General features: G+C 47.5%; 1 protein-coding gene across 1 annotated transcript in view; it reads left to right on the top strand.

Annotated features, from left to right (window-relative positions):
• PTPRT (protein tyrosine phosphatase receptor type T) overlaps window positions 1-25,384 on the top strand; it is a 765,643-nt gene that overhangs the window by 564,872 nt on the left and 175,387 nt on the right. The window contains exon 14 of the mRNA XM_065893296.1: window positions 12,162-12,218. Within this exon, the coding sequence (XP_065749368.1) occupies window positions 12,162-12,218 (57 nt within the window). The remainder of the gene's footprint in view (window positions 1-12,161; window positions 12,219-25,384) is intronic.

Genomic DNA, 25,384 nt, shown 5'->3' with positions numbered 1-25,384 from the left:
GTTTTGAGGTTTGCAAAGCAAGGGACCTGGGTTAGTTTTCGGCGACTGCAGAGTCCCACAGACTAAGTGGCTTAAACAACAAAATGTATTGTCTTACATTTCTGGAGGCTAGAAGTCCAAGATCAAGGTGTCAGCAGGGTTGGCTCCTTTGAGGGCTGTGAGGGAGAGTCTGTTACACTCCTTTCCTCCAGCTTCTGGTGCTTTTCTGGCCATCTTTGGCATTTCCCTGGCTTGTAGAACTATCACCCCGATCTCTGCCTTCTTCACATCTTCCTCTGTGTGTATCCGTCCAAATTCTCCCTTTTTATAAGGACACTGATCCTATTGGATTGGGGGCCCACCTTACTCCAGTATGACCTCATCCTAACTTAACTAATTACCTCTACAAGGACCCTATTAGCAAATAAGGTCACAGTCTAAGGTTAGGACATTAACATAAGAATTTGGGGGGAACACAGTTCAATCCATAACCGGCCCCATGCAGTTAGGGGCAGTGTCCAGTGGTTCCCATTGAAACCTCTGACTCTTTACCATTCACAGCGTGATCCCAATAGCTGTCAGGGATGTGCAAGGAGCCAGAACGGGCCCTGCCAGAGGGGGCCCCGGAGGTGGGCTGCGGTCCAGATGTGGTTCCTGTTCCTTTCGGAAGCTGAGCGAGGCCGCCTCATGCAGAGGAGCTGCGTGTTCTGTGGAAGGAGCCCAGGGCAGGGGGTACACACAGTGGGCCACCCGTACACACCAGATGCTGGGTCCGTGGCAGCAGGACCCTTCCCAGACCCCACATGATGGTGGAGCATCAGGTGCTGGGCAGGGCCAGGCCTGCTGGGACGGGCACCAGCACCGCTGTTTGAGAGGAGTTCTGATGAGCAACTGCTCAGGCCTAGCCACTAATTTCCCAGTCACATCGTGCCATGGCAGGAAGGTCCTGGAACACAGTTGACCCTCGAAAAACGCCTGCTGAAGTAGGAAATGCATTTGGAGTCGTCATTTCACTGCAGCAAGGCTCAGAGACTCTGGGGGTCTCAGTCCCTCTTCTCAGACCTCAGCAGTACCGTATTTAAAGGGATCCCCATCTACCCATTCACACAACGATTTGTGAACGTACCTCCTGCCAGTGGTTTGCTGATAAACCTGCTCTTTGTAAAAGAAAAGCCCTTATTTGTTGTCTTTGTCCATTTCCAGGGTGTAAAGATACCCACAAATCCAATATCAAGTTACCAGTGGTTTAACAACCGGCTTACAAGAAAGTCCTGAATGTTTAGCGACATTTCTTCTGTAGCGAGCAGATGCAAGCCAGCTCCAGCACACCGAGACCTCGACCCACTAGTTTGTTATGAGGATCAAATGATATCATAAACATAAACGTGGTGTTATTTACTGCAAATTGTTCTAGAAATTTAAAAAAATCATGATCGATGACCATTATTTCTCTCGTGTGGTCAGCTCACTCACTGAGCACCTGTGAGCCAGGTACCTTGTAAGGAGCTAGGGATTTTGTGATGAACCAGCAGGCGTGCTTCTGGTCCTCAGGAAGCTCACAGTCTAGGGCAGAAACAGACATTAAGTGAAGGATTGCAATAGACAGTGGTGGAGTTATGCTTGTGATCAGTGCCTCTAAAGAGAAGTGAGAGGTACTGAGTGAGGTCTGATGGCAGCAGAGCTAAAGCCCTAGGCACTAATGAGTGTGTGATCCTGGGACACCCCCTGGGGCTCCCTCCCCTGGGATGGGTGCAGCATGAGAGACTTTGTGCCCCCTCGTCCCATCACCACCCCTTCTCAACTAACACTGGGAATTGAGTCGAAGGGTGGCATTTGAGAAGCCAGCGGACTCAGGACCTCACCCTGTGAGAGGAGCTACACCCTTGGCCCAGACTCCACGGGAAGAGCCAAGTCCCCTGTGTTTAGAGAGCATCTGGCCGGTGGATTCACACACCACCAGGGGGCAGTATTTATTTATAGAGCCGGGGCAGAACCTCCTGCTGAAGGCGCTGCTAAGGGACCGTGGGCTGGAAGTTTGGTATTAGCTAGTGGAAGGGTTAGTTCTGGGATTAGGACAGGCTCCTCTCAGAATGCTGGAAGGCAGTCTTTTCCATATGATATGGAGGGGGAGGGGGCATGGTGCACCATCCCAGGTTCACATCTTCTGTACCTTGTTCCCCAGCCAGGGGTTGGCTGTTAACGCTGACTGGAGATTCAGAGGAATCAGAACATGAGTTCAGCTGTAGTGGGGAAGAGAAATTTGTCAGTGAGCAGATAAAGAAGAATGGTAGCATTTTAAGACAGATTCCCTAGAAGCAGAGCCTGAGGCAGGGATTTGGGTGCATGGGATGTACTGAGGGAGAGCTCTTGGAAGAAATCTGTAAGTGCAAGAGGGAAAAGGCTGAGTAAGAATCTCTTCTCAGATAAAGTTAAGTCTAGGCAAGATCCCGGGGTAGAGTGTAAAGTTCTCCAAAGTTGTTCAGCTTTGAGGCAAGAAACCAGGACTCCTCCCCCATACCAATCAGCCCTTGGAATTTTCCCTTCCCTTCCCCTTCTCCTTCCCCTCAGGAGATGTCTCAGGTAGCTCCAGAGGAAGTGGCACCTCTGAGCCTTGCACAAGTCTCCGGACAGAGTCACAGGGGTGAGTCCTTAGCCCCACACACACGTAGGAGCTGGAGGATGTCACACCAATCTGTAAAGGGGATCTGGGTATGGCACCAACAGCGTGGACCACAGGGCTCTTATTATATGGAGCATGTTACATCTTCAGGTTGAGGATGGCAAAAAGCTAGTGGAATTGCCTCAAGTTCAAGATCTAAAAGAACATTTCAGAAGCCCTTTGCTTGGCAGACTCTAGCTCCGGGAGTCTACTCAGAGCTATATAGAGAAAACTACAGCCAATGGGTAAATAGACATTAAGTTTTGGTTTGGAAACAGAGAACTCTGATTCAGACTTTGAAGGGAGGGCAGTCAGGGAGAAAAAAAGATCCATTCAAAAGTTAGGTTTTGTTCTTGTAGTTAAAACAGCAACTGTGAGAAAGGGCAAGTAAGAGGGAGGTGGACTTAGACGCATTCAATACTGTTCACTCTCTATTTGGAAGACGGGGGACGGGCTCTTTGTAGGAACCAAGTTGAAGAGATAAGCAGAACATGCCTGGGAAAACGGAGCTTGTGAAAACTTGGGGTGAGAGACCTAAACTTCCAAGGTGCTGAAATTTAAGTGAGAGACAACTCTTCCCAGGCGAGCTGATCATCCTGCCTGTGGAGGATGCCCAGGGTTGCAGTGGCTGAAAGAGGTACCCAGAATCTCAATTCATGCCCTTCTGGCTGGGCCAGAGCAGGCCATGGGGGAAATGGAACTGAACACAGAGGCTCAGTTCTGGAACCAGATTGGTCTGTTCCCCTTCCAGAAGCTGTGTGCAGTTCCATCCAAGCCCTCCTGCCTACACATTCTCCTACCTAATTCTTCCCCACCTCCTTCCATGTACTCGTTCACTTTGCTACTTTCTCCTGCCCACAGGCCCTGCCTCCACCAGACTTGGCTGCGTGATCTGGCCCTTTCCTACCCTCCAGCTTCATCCAGGCTTCTATCCTCTTATTCACTGCACTCCAGCACACTGCTCTTTCAAGCTCCTTCCAGCCTCAGGACTGTTGCCGAAATATTGGCTTCCCTGTGCACCGATGCCAAACAGAAAGGCGGAGACAGAGATTTTGGAGGAACAGGGAGATGGCTTTATTGTTCTGCCAGGCAGAAGGGAAGACACAGCAGGCTAGTGCCTCAAGAACTGTGTGTGTCCTCCCACCCCCAAACGGAGAAGATTTTATATGTGGGACTCGCAGTCCAGGGTATATGATAAGGATCAAAGTAGTGAAGGTCTTGCATTCTTCTTCCTGCATTATTTCAAAACAGTCACAGCTGGCATCAGGCAGCCAGGTAATTGAGTCAGTTTGTCTCTGGGTTATCGGCTTGCAACCTTTTTTCTGAAATGCAAATGCTACAAAGGGTGATTCGCTAGAAGGGAGTGCAGGATGTAGTTCACATAGTGTTAAAGAGTAATAGGTTAGCTTTGTGATGTACAAATCTAGTTACGGACACTGCAGATTAGTAACAGTTAAAAACTAGGAGTGATTAACTCTTTCAGGCCATGTTATGTTTCTTCTCTAGCCTGTTCACTGTTCCCTTTACTTTCCTTATTCTCAGGAGAGGGAAAACTTTATTTCTGTTTTTGCTGCAGTAAGACCTTTCCTCGTCCTGCCCCCTCTGCCTGAAATTATCTAGCTTAACAGATGTACATCTTTCAGATTGCAGCTTCAATCCCTCCTCCTCAGAAAGACCATCCTAACCTCCAGTCTAATGTGTATCCCCAACGTTTTCCACTCTCATTATACCCTGTACTTTTTTTCATGGCATTCATCGTGACTTACAAATATATATATTTTTGTTGGCTTACATATTGATTGTCTGTCTCCCAGCGAGATTCTAAGCGAAGTAAGTGAAAGGATTGTGCCTATTTTGAGCCATGTTGTGTCCCCAGATCCTAACGAACATTAGTGCTCAGTAATATGTGTTGAATGAACAAATAGATAAATGAATGGACTGATCACTCAATTAATCAATCAATTAATGTATGGATCAATGGCTAGATGGCCGGATGGATGGATGGATGGATGAGGTCTTCCATGACCTCATTTTTTCAAATACAAGCTACTTGTCAAAATGTTCTCTTGAGGACTTCCCTTATGGTGCAGTGGTTAAGAATCCGTCTGCCAATGCAGGGGACACGGGTTCGAGCCCTGGTCCGGGAAGATCCCACGTGCTACGGAGCAACTAAGCCCGTGCACCACAACTACTGAAGCCTGTGCTCTAGGTCCCACGTGTGGCAACTACTGAGCCCACGTGTTGCAACTACTGAAGCCCATGTGCCTGTGCTCTGCAACAAGAGAAGCCACTGCAGTGAGAAGCCTGCGCACCGCAACAAAGACCCAACGCGGCCAAAAAAAATAAATTAAATTAAAAAAAATTTTTTAAATGTCCTCTTGGAAGGTAGGAATAAAAGTGGTAGAGGCAGGGATTAGCTACGTGATCTACAATCCCCACTAACAAAAAGACCAGCCAGGCTCCGCTTAATTGCCTGTTGTGACAGGGACCTCACTACTCCCCCAGGGAGGTCATCCCACCATTGGACACTTCAGTTGAAGGGAACCTCAACATCAGGGGTCCAAATTGGCTCCCTATTATTTCTGCCATTCAGTCTTTGGGGCTACATAAATCTGCCTTTTCTCCTTCCAGAAAATAAAATTTGCCTCCTCGGACTTGTTCCCCCACCCCAGTTGGGGGCAATCAGGTCCTTGCTTGTCCACTGTCTTCCCATTGGAACCTCTCTGGCCGCCCGCAGGCAGCCTCACTCCCATCTTTGGTGCCAGCCGGCAAGGGAACACAGCTGGCTCTGCAGACTCCCGCTGGGTGTGCCCAAGTGGCAGTTGGAAAAATCAGCTTTGATTTGATTTGCAAACTGAGCCCAGTCATTGAGACAAAATAAATCCGGAAACCCATAAAGCCATTTGCAGAATTGCTTTGCAGAAGAAAGTCACAGTTTTAATCTAGTAAACACTCTCTAAGGATCCCATTAAAACAACCCCCTCAGAGTAGGTGCTGAAAGCTGAACTCCAGAATAATGAAGCATGAGATAAGGGGCCAGTGTCACCCATAGTCCCGTGCTGCCTGGTGGTATTGATGGACCAAAACCACTGTCTTGGGTAACAAGAGGGTGGGTAATAGTCTTTTGTAAATGTGGCCTCTTTTTTCTTCTTTTTTTTTAAAAAATAGTTTATTTATTTGTATGTTTATTTTTGGCTGTGTTGGGTCTCGTTTCTGCGCGAGGGCTTTCTCTAGTTGCGGCAAGCAAGGACCACTCTTCATCGCGGTGCACGGGCCTCTCACTATCGTGGCCTCTCTTGTTGCGGAGCACAGGCTCCAGCTGCAAAGGCTCAGTAGTTGTGGCTCACGGGCCCAGCCGCTCCGCAGCATGTGGGATCCTCCCAGACCAGGGCTCGAACCCGTGTCCCCTGCATCGGCAGGTGGACTCCCAACCACTGCACCGCCAGGGAAGCCCTGTGGCTTCTTTTTATAACGGCTAAGCCTGAGGTAGATTTCATCCAGCATTTTCTCTCCTCTCTTCCTGATGGATTCTCACCCCTGCAGGGACAATAAATAGCCATTCTCCAGTGAGATGCCCTCATTTCACAGATGCTAAGACTGGGGCCCAGAAGGGGAGTGATGTGCCCCTATGTGTCCCTGGCTTTTTTAGTTACAAGAATAACCTGCCGCAGGTTATGTGAGAAGCCAAGCAAGATGTAGGAGTTGTCTGCTATCAGATAGGAAATGCCCGCTGCCCGCCCTCCCTGCTTCCATTGATCCACTTCTATATGGAAGGTTCTGTCTTGTATAAAGCTTCCTCGAGAGATTACCTGGAATAATGGGAAATCAGAGACACCTGGTTTCAAATCCCACATCCAAAATTTAGCCGTTTAACCTTGAACAAGTCACAACCTCAAGGAGTCCATCCCATCCCTTTTAGGCCTAAGATCATTAGTTCTTTCCCCTGTTAATTTAGGATAATGCCCATAAAAGGTGAAGAACATCATAGATGATACAGCTTGCACGGCCTTTCTTCCTTCTTCTGGGTCTTGTCTTATGTGAGACCTGGAGACCCAGGTCTACTAAGCACACATCTTCTCTCGGCTCTTCCCCAAGGAAGAAAGCCAAAGCCTGGGCCGTAGTCGCTTCTCATACAGTTGTACAAACCAGGCATTTATCAGATGGACTCAGGGTAGATTCAAAGTGCGGAGACTGAGAGGGGACAGGAATGACACTGGCCTTGGCGCTCAGCATTTATCCTCTTCGTCTACGGGCCGTTGTGTTTCGATGAGCTCCCACACAGCAGTAATACATTTGCGTTTGCCTGAGTGTAAGATTTTGCTCATGCACTTGCTAACCTTTGACTGTGGCACTTTTCCCCTTCTCGTCATCTGCCCGGCAATTTCAGGAGGGATCCAGAATCACAGGGTGCTCAAATCTAGCTGTGGCAGCTGGAAGTAGGGGCTATGATGAAGGATCACTTGTGAGGGGCTCGGCTATAGTGAGCGAGTCTGTTGGAAAACCCTTGGTTATTGTTCAGTCCTTAGAAGTCCTACCAGACTTTCAGAGGAGAAAGCCCAGGTGTGTGTTTTGGGGTTAGGGCAGGGGAGTGATACTCCTCTCTAGCCAAGCCCCATGAGATGAATTTTCCATGCTTCGGTTTCTCAGAAGTACTTGAGTGTAACAAGGTCTCTTTGTCCCTTGGGCCTCTTTGCTCTCACCCAGCATCTTCTAGACCCTAAAATGCCAATGGAATAATGTGGATTTCCTTGAAGGTTATGTGACAAGATGGAATAAGAGGATTATACCATGAGTATACTGTAAAAGAACCTAAAGAAGACCTTTAAATATCCCAACCCTTTAACATTTTTCTTGCTACAGCAGCTGGAACATCTCTCTAGTCTTCTCTGTCCTCGCCCTACTCCCTACTCTCTAGATTTGCCCCGGCCACCACCCCGTAACACACACACACGCACACCTTCTCCACACCCCACTCAGGAAGACAAAGCTGGTACAACAGAGTCCAGAAAACAAAAGCCAAGACCAATACTTGACTTTCAAGCATATCCCTGGGGAGTCCTATTTCATCCCTCTAAACTAGAAATGAGGATTATCTACTTAAGACCTGAGACACCCAAGTTGACTTTAGCTCAGATCTGATATCCCAAAGTTGTTGCATCTTATGAAGGGAATAGTAGGCCTTTTAAAATCAGGGGTCAAGGAAAGGGAGAAAACGTGGGTAGGCTGGAGCCAAGGGATAGAAATAAAAAGCATGAGGCTCCACTGGAGCTTTCTCTGATGGGGTTTCAATGTAGTGTCGGGAGTGTTAGCAAAAATTAACCACCTGTTGTGTGCAGGTCATAGGGCTGTGTGTTCACATGAGTCTACAGTGCAATGATAACAGTAAAGCCTGGCATTTATTATGCACTAAATAAGCAGTGGTAATCATTATTACCCTCACTCCTCTGTCTCCTATTTGTTAACCCCTTCCCATCCCTCTTTTCCAGTAACAGCTGATAATAGAACCTTTAGGGTGTGATGATGGGTCTTTGGCCTGTCTTCAGCAGTATTCAAGCTAAGTCCTGGGATCTGGAGCAGAAGGTGGGGTACCTCAAGGAGCCCTCAGCTTTACTTCCGCAATGTACTGAAGCTCATAAATCAAGAAATTAATTTGTCTTCAAGGTTATCTGATCTAGGGCCATCTTTAGCCTATCAGCATCTCTTTGCATTCAACCTTCATTGCTTTAGAAGGGAAAAAAACCAGAAAGCAAGTCTGAGGCACTCAGTATTCAGACCTCCTTCTTCTTTGCATGGTCCCAATGTTTTTGTTAATGGCTGTCATATATACATATGAGCAAGCTCTGGAAGCTGTGAAGAGAGAAGGATCATGAATCCTCCAGTAAAAAAGCCACATTGTAGGCAGACCGGATGACAGAGGAGAAAGCAAGGGACTTCATCTTTTGTTCTGCTGGATTAGTCAGGATAAGCTAGGCTTTGCTGCAACAACAAATTAATACCTAAATCTCAGTAGTTCAGTGCCACAAAGGCTTCTTTGTTGTTATGCCATCTAGAATATAAATGGCCTCAAAGGACCCCATAGCAGGGGAGAAGTAAGCATGGAAGTAGTAACCTGGATCCTAAATACTTCACTTGGAAACAACTCATGTGACTTCCACTTACACGACCTTGATGAGACTAGAATTCTTCCATATGCCTTAAGGAGAGATGGGCCAGGCACCAGTAAACACCAGTTGTCTCTAGCACTAAATATATGAGTCCTTTTCCTATTTCTACTTCCTTTGTGTCCTGCTGAGACCCATGATCCATCACTTAACTTCTGCTACTCCACCCACTGGGAAGACTTCTCCCCATCCCAGCGCCTGTCCAGATACACCTCTGTTCCTACCCCTCATAGCTAAGCATTCCTGCTAAGCAGTGGTAGCCATAAATTGTAGGGTGGGGAGGCTCCTCTGGGCCTCCCAACCAAACTAAGGCTTTAACTCTTTTTCATTTAATCCTCGAAAGAACTTCACGAGATACTTACTGTTATCCCCATTTTATAAGTAGAGAAATCGAAACTCCAAAATGTGTGTAATTTTCCAAGCGACACAGCTAGTAAGTGAAAAATACTAAACTAGAATTTCATTTATCCATTTAGTTTTGAGTGCAACTTAATATTGATATGTGGTCCCTCGTCTCCTAGAGGTTAAGAAGTTTGTCTTTGGATTTGGACAGTCTTTGACTCCAGGCTAGAAAATGTACTTAACTGCTCTGTGTCTCAGTTTCCCCACCTATGAAACAATGACAATAGCGCCACTTACTTCACGGGGCTAATTAAGAAGTTAATGAGCTAGTGCACATCAAGTGCTTAGTGCTATGCCTGGCTAATAGTAAGCACTCAACAGATAGCAAGTAGTGAGGGAGCCAACCAAGAGTAATTATATCAATACACAATGATAAGGGCTATGGTGAAGGTAAATTCAGGATGCTGTGGAAGCGCAGAGAAGAGACACATAAGTCAATATACGGTGTACCTTCTCAGGTATGTGGTCACTGAGACAAAGTTTTGAAAGAAGAGTGACAATTAGCATATTGAACCAGGCTGGAGAGTAAGACAGGGAGGTCTTCTGAGCTGAGGAATTTACACGTGCAGATCACTGGAGGCAAGAGATGTGGCCACTGAACTTGAATGGGACGGGGTTCCTTTGAACCATGGCTAGAATGCCAGTGTGACCACAGGAGGCTGGGAGGGATCAGAGGTGAGGCTGGAGTGGTAAGCAAGGCCAGGACACTGAGGACACTGCATTAGCCCCATGGCGTATAGAGGAGCAATGATTGTCCTGAGACAGTGCGAACCCTCGGAGGTGCTTAGCAGGCTGCCTTTGTCGCGAAGGCTACCGTAATTACAGCTTAGAAACTGGACCAGAGAACGGAGACTGAGGCAAGGATAAGGCTGGAGCAGGGAAGAACAGGTAGGAGGCTGCTGAAAGAGGCCAGATGGGAATTTGAGTCACCTCTCCTCTCAGCCTTCTCTTTCTTTTTCTGACATGCCAGGCCAGCAGTCTTCATCTTGCCTACCTCAAAAGGTTGGGGGCACATTTAATAAAAACATGCGCTTAGAACAGGGGTCGGCAAGCTTTTCTGTGAAGGGCCAGATAGTGACTTTCAGTTTCTCAGGCCATGTGGTCTCTGTCACTGCTTCTCCGCTTTGTCATTGTAGCACAAAAGCAGCCATAGATAATGCATGTAAAACGAGTATGGCTGTGTTCCAATAAAAATTTATTTATGGACACCGAGATTTGAATTTTATATAATTTTCATGTGTCACAAAATATTACTCTTCTTTTTATTTTTTTTCCCAGCCATTAAAAAGTGTAAAAACCATCTTCACCAGTGGGCACACAGAAAACAGTGGGTGGCCAGATTTGGCCTACCAGCTACAGTAGTTTCCTATAAAACTAGAACGTGGTTTGAAAATGGTGAAGAAGTTCCCCATACCTTTGAGGGAGGAGTATTATGATTACCGTTGACTGGTGGTTACAGTTTGACGTATTTCACAGCTGTTGGTAAAGCTTGCCATTTGTGCGAAGTTTTGAAATTATGTATTTCCTGTTTATCAGTTGGTCTGGGATGTCCTACCCCTCTCTCCATTTTGTATAAGGACCTTGTACAATTTTGTTGATGAATCACTAGAGAAACATGCAGCCTTTGACGGGGCCTAGGACACCTTCCTGCTTTTTGATTCAGTTTCGAGAGGCAAGTAGTGGGTTCAAAAGGACAGAACATTGAAGTCATACAAACCAGGATCTGAATACTGCCTCTGCCAGTTCATAGTTCTGTGGCCTTGAGCAAGTTATATCAATTTTCTGATTCATCCTTCCTTCATTCATTTATTCAACAGATATACCCTGAGTACCTACTGTACAGCTCCACACAATGCCACAGCAGGACATTTGTAAATGATGAGTAAATGACAGTGACTGATTTCAAGGAGACTCAGAATTGCGGGGGTGGCAGCCACTTAAAATACAGTGAGGTTATTGCTTGGGGAAGGGAAGACCAGGGTGTTCCGGGGAGACAGAAGAAGGGCATCTGACCCATATATGGTGGGTCTCCCAGAGCGAAGGACTTCTGAACCGACACCTGGAGGATGAACAGTCGTCATCCAGGTGAAGAGGAGGAAGTGGGTATTTCCGCACCAAATGACCAGCCTAGGTAAGGCCTGCCGACAAGAAGGTGGGCCGGGGGGTGCTGCTGATGAGGGAAAGGAGTTTATTGTACTCGGGACAGAGCACAGAGTGCGGTGGTGGGAGTGGAGAGAGGCTGGAGGGGCGGGCAGGGAACTCATCACTGACGGTCTGTGAACTGGGTTAAGGAGGTTGAAGTTGACCTGGAGCACAACAGGGCCACTGATGCGTTTCGACTGAAGGATGGAGAACGGACTGAAGGGGACAGGACTGGAGGCGGGAGGACCAGCAGGGGCTGCTTCAATAACCCAAGCGAAACAGGAGGATGTCTTGAACGGAGTGGAGATGAAATTGGAGAGAAGGGGGCAGCTTCAGTACCTTTTCTAGAGTAGAATTAAGAAGGCATGCCAAGTGATCAGAAGTGGGAGATCGGTAAAAAGGAGGGGTAAAGGACGACTCCCAGGCTTGTAGATGGCGTGGCTACATGGATGATGGCACCATTCACTAAGAAAGGGAAGACGGGGAGAAGATGTCTGGGTGGAAAGGCTATGGGTTCGTTTATAGTAATACTGACCTTTCTGGGTTGTTCTAAGTCTTGGAAACATTGTGTGTGAAGTACCTGGCAGAGTCCCTGGCATGCGGTGGGTACTTGATAAATGGTGACTCTTATTATTTCATTAAAAAAATCTATTTCAGGCCCTGTTTTGTTAGATCATGATGTTCTTTTGCTATTTAGTGTGAGCTCTTCAGAGCCACGAGAATTGCAGTTTTGTTCACCGTACTGCACGTGTTCATGTCTGTTTCTTTCTCTCCTTCTCTTCTGCATGCTGCCTGGGGACTGGCTTCCTTGTGGTCAGCACCAATGGGCAGCGCCCAGGTGACCCCGGGGACTCCACTCTGCCTTCTCACCACAGGTGATCACCAGAGCCCTGGGCGGGGGGGGAGGGGAGTGAGAGCAGCCTGTGCTCAGTGGTCCCTGCAGGCCAGGTGCACCCGAGAGGAACTGGCAGTCTCTCCATCCCACCCACATATCCACCCACCCAGCCATCCCTCCACCCCCCGATCCATCCCTCCCTCCCTCCCTCCCTCCCTCCCTCCCTCCCTCCCTCTATCCATCCATCCATCCATCTATTCATCCATTCACCCATTCTACTAATGCATACAAAGTACCTACTATGTGCCAGGCACTGCTCTAAGCGTTGAGGTATATAGTGATGAGCAAAAGAAAACCTATTCCTGTACCTTTGGAGGAGGGGAAAGAGCCATTCATCCAAAAAAAAAAAAAAAACTACACAAATAAATGGACAACTGCAACTCTGAGTCACGCTACAAAGAAGAGATGTGTGGTGTTCAAGATAAACCAACAAACATACCTGGAGCTCAGGGAATGATTCCCAGGGGAAGTGACAGCTGAGCTGTGGTCTGAGGTTGGGGGAAAATTGACTTGCCTTATCTGTGCTTAGATCTGGCTGTGACCCCCACAGCGTCTGCCATTTGTCTTGGACAGGTCACTTCAGTGTGATGATTCCCACCTCTCCTAGCTGCTAAGTAAGGGCAATAATGCTTCCCTCTTAGGGAGCACCGTTTTCTTACAGACTTTGCACCTGCAGAGTCTTCTGCAGCCGTATCCTGAGATGAAACAAGATAATGAATATGAAAAAGGGTGCCATGGGAACACCCAGTCCAAATAAATAGTGTAGGTATTTATTTGAAGCAAATAGCAGCCCCTTCCCTGTAGCACACTGTATTTCAATCTCATTTCATATAAACTTCCGCTGCTCTTCAAAGATTGGGATGCAGAACCCATCAGAGGCTGATGCCCATCATGGAGCCCCAGAGACAGATGAGACCCTGCTGACATAGAGATCTCTACTGCGGGGGTCCTTCCTGGTCAGTGGAGGTTTCTTAGAGATTTCAAATCTTTAACTGGCACCTCTCTCAAAAGTTCTTGCTCAGACAGCGGTCTCCCCTCTGCTAGTCCCTGACTGGTCAGTGTGTCGTGGTGGGAAAGGGGATACATCATGCAAGGATGACATGAGTCCAGCCGTCCAGGACCTCATGGTCCACTTCTGTTCACCCCCTTTCCCAAACTCAGAAACTTCACTGCTCAGTGAAGCACTGCTTCACTGTCTTAGCCTGGGTTTCCCAGACACAGAGCCTGAGATGGGGATTCTTGTGCAAATTATTCTCAGAAGAAAGAAAGTGAGGGAGATGGGATAGGGCTAGGGAAGAAGCCAAGGGAGGATGTGGAGACTGTGTCAGCTGAGCCCACGGGGGCTCTGGAGTGTGGACTCTTATCACTGGGGTGTCCCCACTTTGAGGCAGGGGGTCCAGCATTTGTGCCGCTGTGTCAGTTTAGCCGTTGCCCGTGTCCTGGCGAGGCAACCTCACTTTGCCTTATGGCAGTTCTGCAGGGAAGGAGGTGGCTGTGAGCTCTTAGCAGCCAGCACCGCTCCCCCCACACCAGCTGGAGATTAGCGCACCAGCCCAGGAAAGGAGATCTGAGCAGGGCCTTCACAGCATTCACGACAGCCAAGTCCTGTCCCCGCCTCTGTGCCTGCCATCAAGCCCCATAGCCCAGCATGTCACCATCAACACCCTAGGAATGTCATCACAGCCACTCCCTAGTTATATGACCTCAAGTAAGTTGCACAGCCTTTGTTTCACCTGCAAAATGAATCGTCACACCTACTGCAGAGTCATACTCAAGATTACATTAGGTGACCCTAGAGAGTACCCTGCTCTCCAGGCCTTCATCAAATGTCAGGCTCCTACCCCATCCCATCAAAGGCCCCCAGCCTCAGTCTCACCCCAAAGGAGGTGGCAGTTGCGGACGGATGCATGGTGACAGTGAGAAGAGAGTTGTTCCTACCACATGCCCACACCCAGTGTACCACGGAAACAGTGCTTCTCTAGAGGGTGCAAGCAGCTCCCTTCCTGCTGGGCCATTGTTTTCCGGGCTCTCTTCAAGTCCGCAGTCCTGGAGTCAATCCCATATCAGGCACATTTGTTTTACCTCTTGCCTTCTGAGGCATCTGAACGCTCCCTCTCTGACAGGTTTATTTCATTGTGTGGCATTTATTTCCACGCCTTTCTCAGCCTCATTTGATGGGTGAGGTGCCCGCGAGTATTTCGAGCAGGCTGTCCCTTTCCAAGGGCGTTTTTGTTAATGCTCATCCCCTGGTAGCAATAACGGCTGATGTGAATAATAACCACCCGGCTCTGAGTAATGGAGACATTAGACTGTGAATACGAGCAGCCTCTTCACATCAGCACCAACTCCGAGGACGGTGGAAGCCGGCTGTGGAGCAAGGGGGCAGGCTGGCTTTTAGAGTGAGTGCAGGCTGAGTGCAAGTCTCAGCTCAGCCACTTATTGTGAGTCATTGATCTAGTGTGGGCTTCATTCTCTTCATCAGGAGAAGCAAGTTTACCAACACCCCTGGCCATCATTAATGGTGAGAACTGTGTGTGATAACTCCGACTAGTTCTTCAGGTCTTCCTGACTTACTGGCTTTTCCTTCAAGGAATTCATGCTCTAGGGTAGGGTTTCTCAACCTCAGCACTAGTGACATTTGGGGACAGATAAGTCTTAGTGGTGGGAGGCTGTCCTGTGCACTGTAGGATGTTTAGCAAATCCCTAAACCCATTAGATGCCAGGAGCACTTGATTCCCCAACTAGGACAGCAAGTACATGTCCTGACACAGCCAGATATCCCCTGAGGGGCAAAAGCACCCCCTGCTGAAAACCTCCAGAGTTGCACTGTGTTCAGTAGATATAGCATCTCGGACATGTATGTATTTTGAAATTTTTTAGAGTCACATGAACGTAACAAGTAACAGGTGAAATTCATTTTAATAAATTTTATTTAACCCAATGTCCACAGAATATTATCATTTTAACATGTAAGCAGTATTTTAAAATTACTAATGAAAGATACGTTGCATTTTTTTTTAGCACTAAGTCTTTGAAATCTGGTGTCAGTTTTATACTTACAGCACTTTGCAATTCAGATGCTACATTTTGAACAGTTAATAATGAAGTATTATCCTAAAAAGATAAACACTGTGCTTAACAAAATATACTTTGCAGTGTTCCCATGTTAAAATTTAAATTATTGGAGATAAATTTTAAAAGTCAGTTCCTCCTTCACACTAGACGCACTTCAAGTGCTCAGTAACCACGTGTGGCTTAGTGGCTATCATCTTAGCGCAGATGTAGAGATAATTAGGAATTTAGGATTAGCAGATACAAACTACTGTATATAAAACAGATAAACAACAAAGTCCTACTATATAGCATAGGGAACTATATTCAGTATCTTGTAAGGACCTATAATGGAAAAGGATCTGAAAAAAGAATATATATATATTGATATAAAACTGAATCACTTTGCTCTACACCAGAAACTAAAACAACATTGTAAATCAGCTATACTTCAATTTTTAAAAATTAAAAAATACCCAACAAAATGGCTTGACCATCTGTGAGCCTAGTTGGTAGACAGAAGCGTAGATGCACAGAGTACAGAGGGTCAATAAATGTTCAGTTCTTTTTATTCCATGTAGACACACCCCCAGGCGACATTCAGCAATATCTGGAAATGTATTTGGTTGTCACAGCTGGGTATGAGGCGTTACTGGCATGTAGTGGGCAGAGGCCAGGGGTGCTTCCATCGAAAAAAATAAGGTAAAACCTCTTATGGTCAGGGTTGGGTGTTTTTCTGTAGTGGGATGACTTGAGGCTGCAGTGAACAGATGACTAGTTATTTAACATTTCAGCTGAAGGACCAGGTGGACCCCAGACCCACCATCACTGAAACAGTGCTTTCCTAGCCCCTGCAGTAGCTTGGCCAGGCCTCCAGGGGGCGCTCTGGGAGACTGAGCCCAGTAGGAGACTGGCAGCACCCAATCTGGAGGCTAGAATGGATGCACCGAAAGTCAGCCAGGTAGCCCTGCTCCGATCTGAACCCGCAGGCTGGCCCATAGTCACTGCCTTGCCCATGCTGAGTGCCCGTTGTCCATTCTCCCTGGGGAGGAGGGCCTTGGGACAAGCCCAAACTCTGTTCCTTAAAACTGGGGAACTTTGGCAAATCACTGAGCCTTTCTGAGCCTTGGTTTCCTTATCTATGATGTAGTAAGGATGAGTCCCTGCCCTGCCTGGCTCAGTCATGACCAGGGTCAGCAGACAAAGTGGATGCATTTCCAGCAGGGCTCCTGGTTTGAGAGGGTGCCAGGTACAACTCCACTCTATCATTCCCTCCTTTGCACTTCATGTGAAAACTCTCTGTTGTTATTTTCCTGGCAATTCTTTAAATCAGGGCCTTGCCACAGTGACAGGATTCAGGCCATAATATGCTCTCTGGGACTGCTCTGCAGCTAACTGCCTCTAAAGCAACTTTTCCAGGGATGTCTTGTAAATCTTGGATCCAGGTAGAAAGAGTTTGAGCCTTTGGGGCAAGGCTGTGTGGCTGAGAGCAGATGGGGAAGCAGCACGGCAGCCTTAGGGAAGGCCCAGCAGGTTGCCTGGTGCCCCTGGCAGGCTTGGACATCCTGGGGAGTGAGCGACCCTCCCAGGGAGGTTCTGCCCTCTGGCAGGGGTTGATGGATGGTGTGAGAAGAGGAGCTAGAGGCAGGAGGACCAGATGAAGCTCTCTGGAAAAGACTTAAACCTGGACATCCACCATGATGGGGCTGTGCTTGGCGGAGAGAGGTGGAAGACAGGCAGTGGGAGTGCAGCCTGCTGGCTGGAGAGAGGTGGCCGCTCTGGGGGACAGTGGCACCAGGAGTGTTGAACATGATGAAAAGAACAATGAAATAGTAAATATGTGTTACATCCTTCTTACGTCCCGTGGAATGCGCTGAGGGTTTCATATTATTAATGTACTGCAACTTCTCAACAACTCTACCGTGTAGGGTACCATTAGCGTTCTCATTTTATAGATAAGGAAACTGTATTTTATAGATAAGAAGTCTGAGGCTCTGGTGACTGGAAACCACACAACTCGGAAATGATGAAACGGGCTTTGAACCTAGGTCTCTGGAAAGTCTGTAATCTTACCCGCTATGCTCTGCACCCATGGCCAGTGTTAGTGAGCACCCCTTACATGCCTGGGACCGAGAACTACCATGATCCAGGACTGTGCCTCAAAAACTATATCACATACTAGCTGTGGGACTTGGAGCCTCAGAGAGATGACACAGTTTGCCCCATTTCCTTGTCTGCAAAATGGGGACACTAATGATTGCTAGTTGTTGAGAGGAATACATGAGAAATAAACTTTAAGTGCTTAGACTTGTGCTGTCATTATTATCCTAAACCCATTTTACAGGTGAGGAAACTGAGGTCCAGAGAGGAGGGAAGCAGAGAATCTGGCGACATTGGTGACATTCAGGCAGGTGGCTGGGCCAGAACTGTGGCCCAGCCTGAGAAACACAGAGGATGGGGGTGAGAGGTAAGAACCCACCAGAGCCCCAGGTCTGAGGCACCTAAAGTGCCAAGCAGGATTCACAAACCAGGGCTCATTAGGGAATTGGGACATACAAGGTGGGAGGCTGGACACAGCAGCGCAGCAACCCCAGCTGCAGAGATGGCCCAAAGCAAGAGCAGGATGAAGAGTGAGGCAGCACGATGCTGAAGTCCTTAGACCTGGGCATCCTCCAGTTCCCCTTGACGGAGGCTTCAGTTGGTCCCAGAGCACAGTCCGGGGCTGCACCTGCAGAATGGGGGCGGAATACCTGAAGAACAGCTGGGGGTCAGGGAGGCAGGTGGTGGTCAGGAGCCAGGTGGTCACCGCAGAACCTCCTCAGCTTTTCCGTTTGGCTGCTCAAGTGGCTGCAGGCAGACGCTATGAAGCAGGGAAGGAGTCGAGTACTCAGTCAAGTGCACCAGAGTGTCACCTTTGTCGGTAGTCTTACAGCAGATGTTCACAGCCTGACAGACACCGGGGTCCTGGAGCACCATTCTGACTGCCAGCTTCTGCTGCCACTCTCCCAGTTGGACTCAAAAGACAATGCAGAAGAGGAAGGCATCTTGCTGGGGTGCCCTATCCCCTGTGGAGTGTTCTCCTGTAGCGTGTGAATGTCTGTGTTTCCTATAAAGCAAGCATCCAAGCAAGGTGCGTATAAGAGACTGAGGCCCTCGCTACACCTTTTTCTCTCTTGGGATATTCCCCTTAGACCAAGGAGAAATCCGTCTCCAGTCTGCTATCCAAACTGCCATTAAATTCAGATTCAGGGGCTTCCCTGGTGGCGCAGTGGTTGAGAGTCCACCTGCCGATGCAGGGGACATGGGTTTGTACCCCGGTCCGGGGGGATCCCGCGTGCCGCGGAGCGGCTGGGCCCGTGAGCCATGGCCACTGAGCCTGCGCGTCCGGAGCCTGTGCTCCGCAACGGGAGAGGCCACAACAGTGAGAGGCCCACGTACCGAAAAAAAATTCAGATTCAGAAACCCAGCGTCATCCTTGACCTCTCTCTCCCCGTCTTTAATATTCAGTTAGTCATCAGGTCTGTCCGATATTTGCCTCCGAAATGTCTTCTGCATCTTTCCCTTCTTGCTCACTGCTGCGACTCATGTTTGAGATTCATAAAGTCTTCATCAGATTAGTGTAACAGCTTCCAAAGTGGTCTCCCTATCATCACGCTGGTCCTTTCCGACGTACGCTCCACAGAAGACAAGCGACCACCCCGAAATAAGAGTCTGATCCTGATTAAGATGCTCCCAAGATTCCCTTTGTGCTCAGGGACAGTTAGCCTGAATTGAAAGCCCTTCGCTCTCTAGTCGCTGACCCTTCCCCATCTCCCCACCTCTATTTCCTCCTTGGTGCCCAGTGCCACACTCACACTGGTTATGTACATAGGACCTGCCTTATCACACTCTGCTCCCTTTGCTGGATGATCTCCCTGCATGGTCTGCCTTACTCACCCCCTGGAATCAAATTCAGACAGCGTGATCTCTGCAAAGCCTTCCCAGATCCCCACTGTCTCAGGCTGCACCTAAAGAAGATGGTCAACTGGCCAGGCCAGTGGGCACCGAGGACACCCCCTCAGCCCTGAGTGGGGTTCCTCTCCAACAGGGCACACATTCTCATTACAAGCGCTTGTCTTGGAACTGTCTGGTTTCTGTCACCTCTTTCCCTCTTCCCAGCACATATATAGTGGCCATTTACCTGGCCCCATGCACGAGTGGACTAATAAATGGGCAGGTAGAGTATGTGCCAGGCATGGCGCACCGCCCCACCCTACCTTCGGCCTCCACCCTGTGAAGCTTCAAGCCCCCCATCTACCATTTTGTTAGGTTTATTGAGTCACTGAGCACTGGTTTTCAGTCCAGTATTTGGACTCCATGCAGCCCCATCTGCCCAGCTTCCTAGAGACTGATTCTCTGGAGCCTTTGAATAGGATTCCTCCAAATCCACTGGTCCAGCCCTGCTGAGCCCAGTACCCAGCCTGGACCCGCATGGTGCTGACCCAGGAGAGGTCAGGCTGGGGACAGGAATCATGCGTATCCCAGAGAGACCTGTCCCCAGACTCTGTGTCCGTGTGAGTGAGAACCGACCGGGCAAACATTCCGGACCTCAGCTTTTCCCCTCTATCATCTGCTAATAGCAGAGCTGCTTTTCTATCCATCCTTTGGGGAGGGGGGTAGATCAGCTTTTAGTACAGAACACGGTGATTCAGTGTTTCTGCTTTCAAAAGCCAAGGGGCAAAGGCTGGAAGAAAGAAAACACGTTCATGGTGGATTTGGCTGGAATCTCAACAATCAATGCGGCTCCCACTGCTGGTTTTATTACCCTCACTCAGCTGCATTGCACTAATCTGAATTCTGTGCTGCGTGTTCTCTCTGATCCTGCCCATGCTTTCACTAATCCCTGCTATAGATTTCTCTCTCTGCCTCCCACAAGCCTTCTCTCCTTTCCAGGCACCTTGATACTTGCTATGAGCTGCATATTCCAGAGGTATGATCTGGGCAGAGCTGCCCCGGCTGGTCAAATCTTCTCTTCCCCTCCCCATTCCTGCCCCTTTGTGGCACCCCTTAGGGGATCAATTTGGCCGAAATCAGTTGGAATGAATTGGATTATGTTTCTGAGTAAGAGCCTTGGGGACACCTTGGCCCCTGGTACATCCCGCTGTGTTGTTCAGACAAATAAAGCCAGGACCTACTGTCCTTCCAGAAGCCTCCTGTTCCACTCAGCCCATGACCAAGCAGGAGTTTCCCATCCCTCTTACTGTGTGCTCTCCGTTTGACCCCATTCGTGTTTGAATTTACTTAGTGAAATGCTAAGACCTCCCTCCCATTTGCAGCCCCTTCCCAGGCTGTTTGAATCATGACTCAGCGTAATCTGGGGTTATGGGTTGAATTGTGTCCCTCACAAAAGATGTGTTGAAGGAGAACTAACCCCCAGTTCCTGTGAGGGTGATTTTATTTAGAAAGAAGGTCTTTGCAGATATAATTAGTTAAGATGAAGTCATGAAGGTGGCCCCTAATCCAATATGACTGGTGTCCTTACAAGAAAAGGAAAACATCAGGTGAAGACAGAGACACACAAGGAGAACCTATGTGATGACAGAGGTGGAGACTGGAGTGATGCATCTACAGGCCAAGGAGTGCCAAGGGTTGCCAGCAGATGCCAGCAGCTAGGAGAGGCGAGGAAAGATTCTACCCAGCCTCAGAGGGAGCATGGCCCTGCTGACACATTGATTTCAAACTTCCAGCCTCTAAATTTCTGTTGTTTAAGCCACCCAGGTTGTGGTCATTTATTACAACCCTAGGAAACTAATACACTTGGAAACGCGCTTGGAAATCCTGAGCATCAGGCAGCAGGCGGGGGTCCACCTTCCAGAGCCGTGCCTTTACAGCAAACAGACCTCAAGGCGGCCAAGACCAAGGGCCAACATCCCAGAGAATCCCTCTGGCCCCCCTGCCCCCGCTGTGGGGTCTCTGAGTTGGCTGGACTCTGCAGTTGTCTCTCAGCGGGGCTCCCCTGTGTGGCCCTGACCCTCCCCTCTGTGATCTGCCTCCTGCATTTCAATAGCTTTAGCATCTGCTGCTGGTCACACCCCGCCCTTGGCCTCTGCCTCACCAACCAGGCTGTTTCCCATTGTCCTGGCATCATTTGACCTGTAGGCCATCCCTGGTAGGCTTTTGTGCTGCCTCTACGCTGACTGCTCCTGTGAAGGCTTCCCTTGTTCTACAGCTGCCCAGGACTGCTCTGAACTCCACAGGAAGAATTAACAATCCATTCAGTGTGACCATTTGCTCTCTCACAGCGGCTGCCAGAGAAAGTCTAAAGGGACTATCTTTTCGCTGCTGGGCCTCCGAAAGAGTGTGTGTTCTCTCTCACATCTGCTCTTCAGACTAAATCCTTAATCCCCAGCGCAGGCCTTGGGTGCCCCTCACTCCCACAGCTAAGCAACTTTGAGCCCCCTGGGCTCCAGGCTCAACACACAAGTTCTGCAAGCAGGGAGCTGGCACTGTCGGTTCTGAGCTGACTCGGCCTCTCCATCCTCATCCATGGGGCAGGCTTCTTCTGGACCACAGGGAGCCGGGGTGGGGAAGGGAGGGAGGAGACCACTGGGTGCTCCACAGCGTGTCCCACACCACTGATGCCATACGGAAATCAAGCTTGTAGTCTAGTTTTGCCTAAGCAGAGTCATACACTCCCTTCGCTGTACAGACCTCACACGGAGCTTCGATGTTCAGCTTGCACACTTGTCTCCGCAACTATATAGTGAGTTCTCAGACAGCGGGGTGGTCCCCTAATCACCTTGCATGCCCAGTACCTGGCTGTACCCACATCATCATTATAATCCCAGCACCACTCACATCAGGCAATAGCTAGGACTTTTTCCCTGTGGCCAAGGGTTGAATGGGTGCTAATGAGGCCACGGGAATGCGTGTAGTCCATTTGGAGGTCACGTAGCTTTGCCCACGTCCATGGCTGTGGGCGAAGTTTAATTTCTGGCCAAGTCCAAGCATAGCTCTAAGCATACGTTGACCCCTCACCTTGGGTGCGGACTGACCAACAGATGCGCTTAAACCTCAGCCACAGGCTGGCTCCTGATCACCCCTTCAGATTTCACTCCAACCTCAGCCACATCCCAGGCTTTTTTTTTTTTTGTACATCTTTATTGGAGTATAATTGCTTTACAATGGTGTGTTAGTTTCTGCTTTATAACAAAGTGAATCAGTTATACATATACATATGTTCCCATATCTCTTCCCTCTTGCGTCTCCCTCCCTCCCACCCTCCCTATCCCACCCCTCCAGGCGGTCACAAAGCACCGAGCTGATCTCCCTGTGCTATGCGGCTGCTTCCCACTAGCTATCTACCTTAAGTTTGGTAGTGTATATGTGTCCATGCCTCTCTCTCGCTTTGTCACAGCTTACCGTTCCCCCTCCCCATATCCTCAACTCCATTCTCTAGTAGGTCTGTGTATTTATTCCTGTCTTACCCCTAGGTTCTTCATGACATTTTTTTCCCTTACATTCCATATATATGTGTTAGCATACGGTATTTGTCTTTCTCTTTCTGACTTAACTTCACTCGGTATGACAGACTCTAGGTCTATCCACCTCATTACAAATAGCTCAATTTCATTTCTTTTTATGGCTGAGTAATATTCCATTGTATATATGTGCCACATCTTCTTTATCCATTCATCCGATGATGGACACTTAAGTTGTTTCCATCTCCGGGCTATGTAAATAGAGCTGCAATGAACATTTTGGTACATGACTCTTTTTGAATTATGGTTTTCTCAGGGTATATGCCCAGTAGTGGGATTGCTGGGTCATATGGTAGTTCTATTTGTAGTTTTTTAAGGAACCTCCATACTGTTCTCCACAGTGGCTGTATCAATTTACATTCCCACCAGCAGTGCAAGAGGGTTTCCTTTTCTCCACACCCTCTCCAGCATTTATTGTTTCTAGATTTTTTGCTGATGGCCATTCTGACTGGTGTGAGATGATATCTCATTGTAGTTTTGATTTGCATTTCTCTAATGATTAATGATGTTGAGCATTCTTTCATGTGTTTGTTGGCAGTCTGTATATCTTCTTTGGAGAAATGTCTATTTAGGTCTTCTGCCCATTTTTGGATTGGGTTATTTGGTTTTTTGTTATTGAGCTGCATGAGCTGCTTGTAAATTTTGGAGATTAATCCTTTGTCAGTTGCTTCATTTGCAAATATTTTCTCCCATTATGAGGGTTGTCTTTTGCTCTTGTTTATGGTTTCCTTTGCTGTGCAAAAGCTTCGAAGTTTCATTAGGTTCCATTTGTTCATTTTTGTTTTTATTTCCATTTCTCTAGGAGGTGAGTCAAAAAGGATCTTGCTGTGATTTATGTCACAGAGTGTTCTGCCTATGTTTTCCTCTAAGAGTTTGATACTTTCTGGCCTTACATTTAGGTCTTTAATCCATTTTGAGCTTATTAGTGTGTATGGTGTTAGGGAGTGATCTGATCTCATACTTTTACATGTACCTGTCCAGTTTTCCCAGCACCACTTATTGAAGAGGCTGTCTTTTCTCCACTGTACATTCCTGCCTCCTTTATCAAAGATAAGATGACCATATGTGCGTGGGTTTATCTCTGGGCTTTCTATCCTGTTCCATTGATCTATCTTTCTGTTTTTGTGCCAGTACCATACTGTCTTGATTACTGTAGCTTTGCAGTATAGTCTGAAGTCAGGGAGCCTGATTCCTCCAGCTCCATTTTTTGTTCTCAAGATTGCTTTGGCTATTCAGGGTCTTTTGTGTTTCCATACAAATTGTGAAAGTTTTTGTTCTAGTTTTTTGAAAAATGCCAGTGGTAGTTTGATAGGGATTGCATTGAAACTGTAGATTGCTTTGAGTAGTAGAGTCATTTTCACAATGTTGATTCTTCCAATCCAAGAACATGGTATATCTCTCCATCTGTTTGTATCATCTTTAATTTCTTTCATCAGTGTCTTATAATTTTCTGCATACAGGTCTTTTGTCTCCTTAGGTAGGTTTACTCCTAGATATTTTCTTCTTTTTGTTACAGTGGTAAATGGGAGTGTTTTCTTGATTCCACTTTCAGATTTTTCATATTTAGTGTATAGGAATGCCAGAGATTTCTGTGCATTAATTTTGTATCCTGCTGCTTTACCAAAGTCATTGATTAGCTCTAGTAGTTTTCTGGTAGCATCTTTAGGATTCTCTATGTATAGTATCATGTCATCTGCAAACAGTGACAGCTTTACTTCTTCTTTTCCGATTTGGATTCCTTTTATTTCCTTTTCTTCTCTGATTGCTGTGGCTAAAACTTCCAAAATTATGTTGAATAAGAGTGGTGAGAGTGGACAACCTTGTCTTGTTCCTGATCTTAGTGGAAATGCTTTCAGTTTTTCACCATTAAGGACAATGTTGGCTGTGGGTTTGTCATATATGGCCTTTATTATGTTGAGGAAAGTTCCCTCTATGCCTACATTCTGCAGGGTTTTTATCATAAACGGGTGTTGAATTTTGTCAAAGGTTGTTCTGTATCTATTGAGATGATCATATGGTTTTTCTCCTTCAATTTGTTAATATGGTGTATCACGTTGATTGATTTGCCTATATTGAAAAATCCTTGCATTCCCGGAATAAACCCCCCTTGATCATGGTGTATGATCCGTTTAATGTGCTGTTGGATTCTGTTTGCTAGTATTTTGTTGAGGATTTTTGTATCTATGTTCATCAGTGATATTGGCCTGTAGTTTTCTTTCTGTGTGACATCCTTGTCTGGTTTTGGTAACAGGGTGATGGTGGCCTCGTAGAATGAGTTTGGGAGTGTTCCTCCCTCTGCTATATTTTGGAAGAGTTTGAGAAGGATAGGTGTTAGCTCTTCTCTAAACGTTTGATAGAATTCACCTGTGAAGCCATCTGGTCCTGGGCTTTTGTTTGTTGGAAGGTTTTTAATCACAGTTTCAATTTCAGTGCTTGTGATTGGTCTGTTCATATTTTCTATTTCTTCCTGATTCAGTCTTGGCAGGTTGTGCATTTCTAAGAATTTGTCCATTTCTTCCAGATTGTCCATTTTATTGGCATAGAGTTGCTTGTAGTAATCTCTCATGATTTTTTT

The sequence above is a fragment of the Phocoena phocoena genome, chromosome 15, assembly GCF_963924675.1.
Source record: "Phocoena phocoena chromosome 15, mPhoPho1.1, whole genome shotgun sequence".
In the NCBI taxonomy this organism is placed as follows: Eukaryota; Metazoa; Chordata; class Mammalia; order Artiodactyla; family Phocoenidae; genus Phocoena; species Phocoena phocoena.
This window is presented reverse-complemented; position numbering and strand designations above follow the sequence as displayed.